The 12,119-nt window shown below is 34.9% G+C and overlaps 1 protein-coding gene across 1 annotated transcript in view; it reads left to right on the top strand.

The window, feature by feature from the left end:
* Nucleotides 1-12,119, top strand: part of l(3)80Fj (lethal (3) 80Fj) — a 770,029-nt gene that overhangs the window by 258,979 nt on the left and 498,931 nt on the right. Inside the window, exon 20 of the mRNA XM_090405954.1 lies at nt 2,384-2,562. Within this exon, the coding sequence (XP_090262080.1) occupies nt 2,384-2,562 (179 nt within the window). The remainder of the gene's footprint in view (nt 1-2,383; nt 2,563-12,119) is intronic.

Raw genomic sequence — 12,119 nt, forward strand, 5'->3', positions numbered from 1 at the left:
CATTTCTCTTCCCAATCTATGTCCCCATAGTTGAAATTCCCCCTTCCCCCATAATATTTATTTGACCTGTAGTCATCATGCTAATTTGCAACTGTTTATCATCTGTATTCTCCCTTATACTCTCTGGATTATAGCAGCAACCAGTTTCATGCTTATTGGCCTCTTTCTCACACCAGATAGCCTCAAATGAACTGTCCTCAGGATCCCAGCCCCAATGTACTTCTACTCTTTTTTGACTTTACTTCCCCTGCTATCATTAGCAAAACCACTCCTTTCTATCCTTTTCCTTCTGTCCTCTCTGAAGATACCGTATCCCTTGCATGATATTCTTATGATTATATCATCCTCACTCATCCAAATTGCACTAATGCCTATAACCTTTGGCTAAGTTATGCTAACCAGTGCCACTGCACTTCCCTTACACCTTGTGTTGCTTAGCCAACTAAAGGTAAAATCCATTTTGAATTATGTGACCACTCTCCTACTTATTAACCTCTAGGTTGTCTGGACTCATGCTCACCTACATCTCCCCTAAACATTATAGTTTCCCTGTCTCTGCACTTCTCACAGAACAAAACTTTTGTCAAGACTCATGACATCAAATCCATTCAAAGGCAAGTCATCCACCTTATATTAATCCTTCTTTTCATCAAACTCACTCCACACATCCACAAACCCCACACCATTCCTCCTGTACAATCTGCACATTGACTCATTTACAATCATAGCTCTTCATCTCAGCTCACTTCTATCATAGTATGGCAGTAGACTTGCAACTTCTTTTTCACTCTTCTTTTTCACATTCACTAGCAACTCTTTCATGTCTTTTCACATACCACACTTGTCACCTGTTGAATCATTTGTACCACTCTAAATAAACATCTCTTTTCATCATAACTTTTCTGCATCTTTGCAGCATTGCTGACATCCTTAATCTTAACACCAGGAAAACACGATTGTCATGTTATGTTATCTCTTTTTCTTTTCTCTAATATCTTCCCTTCTAACATATTTACAGTATATTGAATAGAAGGGAATAATCTCCTTTTATTTCCTCTTCTTGTATTCTTCACTACTCGTTTCTTGATTAGTTCACGTAAGACTTTTTCTTTCTTGTCAGTTTACCCCTAATAAATTTCAATATTATTATTATTTTTATGTGACACCTCCAGAGGGTCCAAAGACTCATCAAGGGAGAGTGTGCCAATAGCATCGCATGATTGAATCCCTTTCAATTACTAACCATGCTCAAACTTGCTTAACTTTTTGCAGGAGCCATTAGTAGCAGTGACTCTACCTTTGCTGGCAAAGGTTGGTTATAGTCTAAATTTATTATAGTCTAACCAAGTGAAAAATAAACTTTCAACAACTTCCTTCTCTCCTCTTCATAAATTAACTTTATCATTGGGTAAATTAACATTTAAATGAATTTAAGTAAATTCAGTTGTTTAGATATTGATTTGATTAGGTAAATTAGGTAACCTATAATTTCATAAAATACAAAATTTCATTAAGTTGAATATTTTATTGTACTTTTTTGTTCAATTCTTGATTAGCATCCAGAATTATGTAACTTCTGCACATTCTGAAATTATTGGTTATGATCATAATTTATGCTTTCTTTAATATTATCAGCTGCACTTTACTGAATTTGATAAATAATCATTCCTATGTTATTTTTGTTTTCCTTCTGTGGTATTAGCATTAAAAAAAAATCTATTATTTTTTTAAACTCTGTCTTAATATTTTTAATTCTTTCTGACATATTAATTTTTTATATATATTTAATCAAACTATTTTTGATTTTGCAATTATAGCTTGAGTCCTATTATGTTTTTGTTTTAGAGATATTTGCTTGATCTTTCCTATTATGTTCTATGTGAATGAAAAGGCCCTTGATAGTCAGAACCTGTTAAGTTACCTCTGAACCCATGACAACTGGAAAATATTGAAGTGTTGGGTTACTTATTCCTTGATGTGCATTCTTGTTACTCATCTCTTCACAGCGAGTCTTTTCTAGATTGTTGTTTTCAGGAGAAACAGCATATCTTGTGTTAAAACTCAGATGCCAGAAAATATTTAGGAAAAAAAAAACTTCTTCTGTAGGTGGAATATTAAATAAATTGCTATTCGTTTTAAAATAAAATTAAAAAAAAAAAAAATGTTTTTTTTTTCTTGGACTTCTTTTGAAACAGAACAACTAAGCCTTGATACAGAGTATTTTAATGTTTTTTCAATCTCATTGCAATCTGTGTTGTTTTATTGATACGCAAATTTTGGTCCACCAACAGATTTGGGAGAGTTTTATAATGTTATAGATAATTCTTTAGTATTGCTATTCGCTATTGGACTCAATGTATTTATGTTTTGTGTTTTTATATAGCCTTTAGAAAATGTTGTACAAACTTTAGTGAAATTGGCTCCAGAACAGTATGTGCCACTTATGGTGAATCATGTATCCTCATTATTAAGTAATCCTCGGCTTTCTGAAGTAACTAAAGAGGAGTACAGTATCTTTCTTACCCCTGAAGGAGAACTGTTTGATACATCAGTTATTGAGAAGTAAGTAATTTTTAATTTATCACTTCTGCTTCTTTTCTCTTCTCTTCTCTTCATTATTTTTATGTAAGACAACAACAAAAAACAGGTTCTCTGTGGCATAGTCTGCTGTATTTCACTTTTTTTTTTAAATCACTCCTTTTGCTAAACTTCTTTAGATTAGATTTGAATAGCATGGCTGAAAAATGCCTCTCTTTAAATTCAGTTGCAGTCAAAGGAACATTTCTAGGCAAGTCATGATTAAACAGTGACAGAAATTTTATCATGCAAGTCTCAGGTCTTGTATGCCACACTGAAAATATATTAGCTATCAGAGAATGATTTAAAATCCTAAGAAGGAAATACAAAAAAAAAAATCTAACATGATGATCACAGTTATAGTTACACAAAAGTGAGGAAGAATTACATAAGCAGAAAATAAATATATCTTTATGTTAAATTGAATTTAGACCTCAATGTTTTGTTGACTAAAAAGCATAGTGTTTTTTCTTTTCCCAACTGCATTACAGGAGGATGGATTAGTTGGTCTTATCCTCAGAATGAGACCAGTTATCAAGCTTTGATCCCTAAAGATACTTAGGGGTCAAAGCTTGATAACTGGAAGGAGACTTCTATATATAGAAAAATTCATTTCTATGCAAAAAAAAAAAAGAAAAAGTTGTTCTTTATTGGAGATCTAAACAGCAGAATTTAGACATAGAAATGTTTTTGGAAAATTTGGAGAAAAGAGTAAAGCAAATAATAATGATAATGGTAAGTGCCGCTAGATTTCTGTTCAGGATCTGGACTAGTTATTACTAACACCATGTTTCGATATAATGATGTGCATAAATTCATGTGGAGAGAACATTTGAGAAATAACAAAAGCATCATCATTGACTGCATTATTGTTGTATCCTGAAGCAACATGAAGATGCACAATATTTGAAATTGGAAATGATCACCATTTAGTGTTCAGCAGGATAAAATTGAATATCATATTGAAAGAAGTGTGTGTGTGTGTGAGAGAGAGAAAGTTTTAAAAAGAAACAAAGCTGAGCTACTTTCAGAGGTGAACTATGGACTTAAATACCCAAACATTATTCAGGAAAAATGAAAGAGTGTAAAAACAAGAAACAGAATTTGGAGGTGCATTGCAAACTCTGGTTGTTTAAGCCAGAGAGGTTGGTGAGGTTGTCGGCATAGATAGAAAATTCAGAGCTCCATTGTAGATTGAGAAGATTGAGATAAAGAGGAGGCAGTCAAGTTAACCTGGCACTGGTGAGGTGGGAAAATGTAACAAAAGTGGTAAGGTGGGGTCCCACAGACCCACCCAAATAGTGTAGTGTATTATAGAAATCCATATATTTTTAATCAATATTAGTGGATTCTCTGTGGATTCTTTCTCACAGTCTTGTTCTGATACAGAACAAGACTGTGAGGAAGTATCTTCTGTATCTGCCAAATACCTCATAACTCATCTGGTAAAAAAAAAAAAAAAAAAAAAAAAAAGGACGAAAAATATTTACGAAAACATATTTGCTTATAGTTGGTATGTAAAAATATAGAAGACACAGCAGTAATGATAATATTTTAGTAGAATATACATGAAAACAAGTTATGTTTCGGAACTAAACATGGTCACACCTTTGGTAAGGTGGGGTCTGGTGGTGTTGGACCCTAGCACACTTTACACCTCTGCACATTAAACTTGCTTGCGCCCAACAGCCTGTCATCTATGGCATTGAGTAGTGGGATAGGGGAGGAGAAGCTATACTGAAGCATGACTCACTGCCACTCATTAAAAAGTTTGTCAATTTAAAATCTTTGGGGTCTGTGACACCCCACTTTACTAACGGCAGGTTAAAAAAAAGAAAGCATATCAAAAGTTCCTGACAGGAACTTTTGATATGCCTCAGAGTACAAATTGATTAATCAGCTTGTACTCTGAGGGAATACAGAAAAAACTAAGAAAGCTAAACAGAAGTTATGTAAAAAAAACTTTTGTAAGAATATAGAAAATAAATATTAGGAAGGTATAAAATATTCTCGAAGCTATTGTATTCATATTAAAGGGATAAAAATCCTATGTTGTTATATAGCCAGTAAGTGAAACTCAAGATCGAGAACTACGATCTATGAGTTTCAATGCCGAAAAACTATCGGCGAAGGCAATTCGAAGCAAAGATGGAGCAAGCTCCCTCACTATTCTTGATATTCTCTCATAATGTAAAACACAGCTCCTAGGAGATGTAATACTGTCATTACATTATGAGGTGAGGTCACTACCCAGACCGGTTTCAACCTTTTTTGAGGTCTCATCAGTGAGTAGGTAGACCTGGAAGATATCAAAGCTTAGTGAAAAGAACTTGCATACCTTCACTATACAAATGCCATAAAGGTGTGCTTATATTAAATATAAGCATATATTACGAATTATTACGAAATATTACAAATGCCATATATATTTGTGGCATTCGTAAAGGTGTGCTTATATTAAATATAAGCACACCTTTATGGTATTCGTATAGTGAAGGTATGTAAGTTCTTTTCACTAAGCTTTGATATCTTCCAGGTCTACTTACTCACTGATAAGACCTCAAAAAAGGTTGAAATCGGTCTGGGTAGTGACCTCTCCTCATAATGTAATGACATTATTACATCTCCTAGGAGCTGTGTTTTACATTATGAGAGAATATCAAGAATAGTGAGGGAGCTTGCTCCATCTTTGCTTCGAATTGCCTTCGCCGATAGTTTTTCGGCATTGAAACTCATAGATCGTAGTTCTCAATCTTGAGTTTCACTTACTGGCTATATAACAACATAGGATTTTTATCCCTTTAATATCTATTAAGTTGCCAGAAAACTAGCCGTTTGGCTTTTCATTTTAGCTACTGTATTCAATTAGGAATATCAATTCTTGAACATTTTCCCAGCAGCAAAAAGCAATATACCCCCCAATGCATACATCAAAGAAAAGAAGCAGTTGTGACCAAACTATTTCTGACAGTGAATTGCTAACTCCATGTAAAAATACTGTTATTAAGAGAGACCTCCAGGGAGTCAGGTACTCATTGAGGAAGGTTACATATTACACACATCAGATATCATACTTGCTCTTGAATTCATTCACACTGCTTGCACAAGCAATGTCTAATTGCAATCCATTCCAATCATGCACCACCCTATGAGAGAAAAATCTAGCCCTCACCCCTTCTTAGTGACATTCTCAGCTTCCAAGGATACTCCTCTTGTCCTTTTCCCACCATGACATAAAATGAAAAATTCCATTAACTGAAATCCTGTATGACCCTTTCAAAAGTTTGTCTCAATCATATCATCCCACTCCTGTTTGCTAGTGTCTGCAGTCTACAAATTCTCAATCTGACTTCATAATCAGTATTCCACAATCCTGATATCATTTTTAACACTCCCCTTTGCATGCTCTCCACTGTATCAGAATCACAATGGAACCAGGAGACCAGACCTGTGCACAATAGTCCAAGTGAGGTCTTATCGAGGCCTTGTAAAGAGGCAAAATGACAGCCTTATCTTTACATGGCCCCTGAACTTCAGCTTGCTATCTGCTAACTCTCCAAGATCTCTAGCCTGATCAGTTTCATCTAGCATAATCCCATCAATATAATACGACATTGGATATCGAAACACACCAAAGTGCATGACTTTGCATTTACTGATATCCCTTTTCTCATGCACATAATTCCAGCTTATTCAAATCATTCTGCAAGTACTGCATATCAGCTGCGTTCCTGATTACCCTACCTATCTTTGAATCATCAGTAAATAGCTGTATGTTGCCTGTGAAATCCTTCCCATTATTGATCCTTGTGGTACTCCACTGGTTACCTTGTAAAATTTTATGCAGTGAAATTTTATATAAAGATTTTCTGACATTGATTTTTACAGAGGTCATAAATCATGTGAAAAGAACAAAATTGTAAATTACTGCATTTTAAAGGAGAAGTGCTGATTGTAATCTGGTAAAGCTAACTAACAAAGAGAATGATATAGAAATTGTTCACAAATTATAAAAATATTGTAAACGGTTAAAATTGTGCATTATATTGATTTGATGTAACAGAATGTTAAAAGTAATTCTGCCTTAAGCTAAGTTGATTAGACAAGATTATGTTGGCAACTTGAAAGTAAACAAAGGTATTGAAGGTCATTCAGATGTAGAGATTGTTACTGCCAAATCTGAAGGTCAAGACAACAGTTATGTCAGTTATTTACAAAAGATTTGGGGTCTCTACCCTAAAAACAAGGCGCTTCTGAATCATATAAAAGAGGTCTTTAGAACCTAGAGAGGGTCTTTTTGTTTTTCGTCGTTCTGCAGTCCGTTGGCCCGCTTGAACCTCCGTATTTCATCATAGGATCGTGAACCCCAGCACGGGGAAAACCCAGGAGAGGCAGATCATTCTACGGAGATGATTTTTTAGTAGTGGAACATGCCACATGCGACCAGATATGCGGTGCCAACAACAGGTCCAAAACCGACAGTGAGCTATGCTACAAAATCCTGGAAGAGGACTACACCAGGTCGACCGCCAAAAGCCGTTCAGCAAAGGCTAGGAAATAGGACTGAGGAAAGCAGTCAGCAGAACCGCCATAAATCTTCAAGACTGGTAGGACTGTATATGTTTCTACGAATTTGTGAATAGATTCTAATGTATTAACGCTGAGATAGTGATTAAGAATTGTATGTCTGCTGAACGTAGCTTTGTTAAAATAGTTGTATAAGTCACTATAAGAAGTAATTGAGGCTGCAAATTAGCTAGTATATTTATTGAGAAAAATGTTAGGTAATGATATTAATTGTAACAGCCAGTAATTGCCTATAGTTTGTAAAGCAAGTTATTCAAACATTGTAAATTGCAGGTCTAAATTGTAAGGTTACGATTTAAGTTTAAAAATAGGCATTAGAGATTGGAATTAGAAATTGTTCAATGTGTATCATATTGTATAATGCTGAAGTAAAATAAACATGTTTTGTTTGTTTAAAACTATCGCCTGATCTTTGACCAATGCACTGTCGCACAAAAATAACCAAACCTGTGTGCTTAAATTAGAGAAATTGCCATGACTATTTAAGGTATTATTTTAGAAAGTGATCTATAAGTGTTATTACTATTCTTCCCATGCTATAACATTATTTCAGGGTGGTGCAGTCAAAAAACAAATAAAATTTCCATGAATTACATCACATGGGAAATAGCTAACTGTAACAGCGAGTTGCTTATTCTAGAGGCCTTTTCACTAACAGCGCTAATACTTGTAGGAAGTATAAGGGATCAATCTGAAAGGCAAAATTTATAGGACAGTAGTGAGGCCAGCTATGACATGCTATAGAAACTGTAGCCCTGAGGAAAAATAACATCAGCAGGATGGAAGTAGCAGAGATGAGAATGCTTAGGTGGATATGCAGTGTGACCAGAAAGGATCGCCTGAGAAATGACTATGTCAGGGGAACAGTGAAAGTTACGAACTTAGGAGCAAAAATACAGGAGGCAAGGTTGAGATGGTTTGGTCATGTGATGAGGAGGGAGGACGAATATGTGGGAAGAAGGGTCATGCAGATGGATGTGCAAGGAAGGCGGAAGCGTGGGCGGCCAAAGAAGAGATGGAGGGAGCTGGTAGAAGAGGACTTGAAGATGAAGAACTTGGATGTGGTGACAGCCCAAGACAGGAAGGTGTGGAGGAGACTCATTACAAACAGTGACCACTTAAGTGGGAGAAGCTGTAGAAGAAGAGATAAGGGATCACAAGCAGGAACTAAATTAATTGGCTTAAGTTAGAACAAGGTAAAGAGTACTTAACTGAGAGTTAGAAGTTACAGTACACATAGGAAAGATAACGAAAAAAGAGTAGAATTAATACAAAGACGAAACAGCTGAGATATCGACAAAGAAATAATAAATAACATAATATTACAATTTTAAATCTTGCAGACTTGCATCCCCCATGTACTACTTTTTGATATCTGTCAGTCAGCCATCCTCTTATCCACGCTAATATTCTATAACCCAAACCCATATTCTCCAATTTTTGCAAGTCTACCATGCTGTATTCTGTCAAAAGCATTAGCAAAATCCAAAAGTGTCATGATGTATCCATTCCCCTTGACTAATTCAATGGTAACATTATTACAGAATGTGAGCAAGTTGCTAAAACATGACCTTTCCTTATTAAACCCATGCTGTTCATTTCAAAGTAGAGATTCAGTGTCAACCCATTCCTGAATGTGAGCCCTAATGAATATTTCTGAAATTTCCACCACTGCTCCAGAGATACTGATTAGTTGATAATTGGATACAGTTTCTTTTCATACTCAGACTTAGCACTCTGTACAACAGTTGACTATTCTAGCCTGCTGTTTATAATTTTCATAACAGACACCATTCTTATGCACACAGTATTCCTTCCACATCTGTTTCTTATGAATCTCTTGCTTAATAAGACTACACATCCATTTGACTCCTTTTATTCTTCGAACTCTCGGGACACATTCTGATATTGCATCATTTAAATATTTTTTATATACATCCCATGCACTGTCGATATTCTTCCCATCTAACAACGAATACCATTCACTGAACTCAGTATACTGAGGAGTATAATACAACAGAATATATGAATTATTTTGGAATGTAAGAAAATCTTGTCTTTCATTGTAAACTGCATGTTATGCAAAATTGCAGAAGGTAGTTTAAGATTGCTCCAGTAGGTAATATAATGAGCAATCTACTTTTATTTGAATTATTCAAGGGAAGGGAAGCAGTAAAAGTGAGTATACTTATGTCACAAAAATAAAATAAAAATCCATTCCTTGAATATAGGATATTTCAGAATGAAATTCCAGACCTAGAAAAATGAACCCTTTTGCTATGTATAAACATATTAATTCTCTTTATGTAGGTCTTAGGCAATAGTAACATTTATTTATTTACATCTTGACTTACAGAAAGAGAACTTGTTTGACAGTTGTCAGATACATAACACTATACAATTTACCTTTCTTCAGTCAACTAGAGAAGTTCACATCATATTTACTAACAATAAAGGTAAATTACACCCACAAAATTTTTCTCCTGAGCAAAAGCTCATAAAGCTGTTATTCTTTCTTCATTCTTCTAAAGGGGATTTTTCAAATCTTCCCTTCCTTTACATCATCATTGTTCTGTCTTGTCTTACTCTTCACTTTTCATGTGTTCATCAGCTGTTCCTCTGCTATCCATATACAGTAGAACTCGGTTATAATGAATTCCACGGGACCGCATATATTTGTTCGTAATAACTGTTATTCATTATATCCAAGAAGGTCATAATTTGAGCAAATTAAATATGTTTTCAGATTTTTCTCAGCATAGGTATATTGGGTAACATAAATACATATGTGCATACCTACATATAAAGAACAAAAATTTATTTTTAAAACTTCACATTTTTACATAAAAAATCATCAAGCGTGCTTTGCTTTGCACAAGATGCATATTTCATACGTTTGAAATTGTTCCTTATAACACTAAGATGTTTGAATGTGTCGTCTGAACTTACAGATCACGATTCCATAAATCTTGTTAAAATATGTAAAGCACTTTCTGCTTCACACCAGGTAATGATTTGCTCATCATTGTTATTTTCTTCCTCGGAGTCACTACTACTATTATCTTCTTCTAGTGTATGAGAGATTGTTTTAAGATGTCAGCGTCTGTCAGTATATCCGAAGTTGCGATGCCATTATCATTGTCTATAAAATTATCAATCTCTGTGCACGTTTCAAAATTGTTCAAGTTTCGCGCTTTTAACTACACCGATAATGGTAAGTTATCTTCTTCAGATTCGCACTTGTATTCCGCAAGACTGGCTTTCTTAAAACAGTTTTGTATCGTAGACGATGACACCAAATTCCAAGCATCACTCATTAAACGTATTGCGTGAAGTACACTGATCTTCGAGTCCTAAGCATAAGCATTTTCCGTGGATTTTTCTCTGCGTTTTATCAGTTCCAAGACTAACAGATGACGAAAATGGGATTTAAAACACCTGATACACCTTGATCAAGTGGTTGCAAGACAGATGTCACATTCGGTGGCAAAAAAACAAGTTTTATGTTTGTTAAATTAGCCACTACAGGATGGGCAGGACAGTTGTCTATCAATAACAAAATCTTCCGGTTTTCACTGCGAAGATTTTTATCCCACTTGCGAATTTCATTTTAGAAAATTGAAGATGTCATCCAGGCCTTCTTATTTGCTGTATAATCAACGGGAAGTTTCTTTATGTTTTTAAAGCTTCTAGGCTTTGCCGATTTTCCAATTACAAGAAGCTTTCTTTTATCGCTACCGGTCATGTTCGCACAAACTAAAACTGTGAGTCTATTTTGGATAAGTTTTTCGCCAATGCACTTTTTGTGTTTAAATTGAAAAGTTTTATCGGTCGTTAAATTATAAAAATCCCCTGCTTCATCTGCATTATAAATGTTGTTGTATCCATACCTTCGTTTGATGTCCGGCCATACATTCTTGATCCAGTCAGAAACAACTTTTTTGTCAGTGGACAACACCTCGCCACTTACTTTTGCGTAGACAATATTGTTTCTGTTCTTAAAGCGATCAATCCACCCATTGTTGCATTTAAAATTGTTATAACCAAGTTGAACAGCAAATTTTTCGGCTTGAACTTTCAAAATTGGTCTGCTAATAGGTAAGCCAGTGGTTCTTTGCACTTTAAACCACAAAAGAAGTGCCTCATCAACGTCACTTTTATTACACTTTTTAGTTTTTTTACATTTCGATAAATTGTTTTCAAAAGCTTTCAGAGTCAACTCGCGATTCTTTCAAATTGTTGATATTGTAGATGCGGACAAAGCATACTTCTTTGGTACTGTCAGATTTGATTTGCCACTTTCCACCTCCCGTATAATTTCTACTTTTTCGGAAACTGATAAAATTTTCCGTTTGACTCCCGACATTTTTCCACAACCAGAAAATGCGTACGTATGAAATGTCAGTAAAGGAAGGACTAACGTGTATTATTCGTTCGTTATTCCCGTGAAACGAATTCGTAATAAACATGAAATACATGCATTAAATCAAATGTAATTCAAATATACCTTCAAAATTATTCGTTATAAATGTGAATTCACTGTAACCGTGATCGTTATAACTGAGTTCTACTGTATATCACACCGTATCCTATCAGTCGTTATGACTGCACAGCACGTCAATGGGAGCCATCAGCAAATGGCAGAGAATGCATGTTTATCAGTGATGGTGGAAATGAAGCTTCTCATTAAGTTGATGGCTTTTAACACATTTCAAATTCACCAAAGTAAGATAACAGGTGTATCTCACTTTAAAACAAATTATAAGTGGTTTTAAATTGTAGAGTTGTAACAAGGGAAGTGCAGTATGTTGAGTTTTCTTGAAATTTCTGAACTGAATCATGATTTCTATCGCAACTTTTAGACAGGAGCATGGTTAGACTATCTTTCTGTCAGTAATAATAATTATTTTCATGAGCATCTCCATGGAGTTGAACACCTATCGCTGGATGCTGAC

The sequence above is a fragment of the Typopeltis vanoorti genome, chromosome 16 (assembly GCF_054136105.1).
Source record: "Typopeltis vanoorti isolate ZY-2024b chromosome 16, IOZ_Tvanoo_1.0, whole genome shotgun sequence".
Taxonomy (NCBI): Eukaryota; Metazoa; Arthropoda; class Arachnida; order Uropygi; family Thelyphonidae; genus Typopeltis; species Typopeltis vanoorti.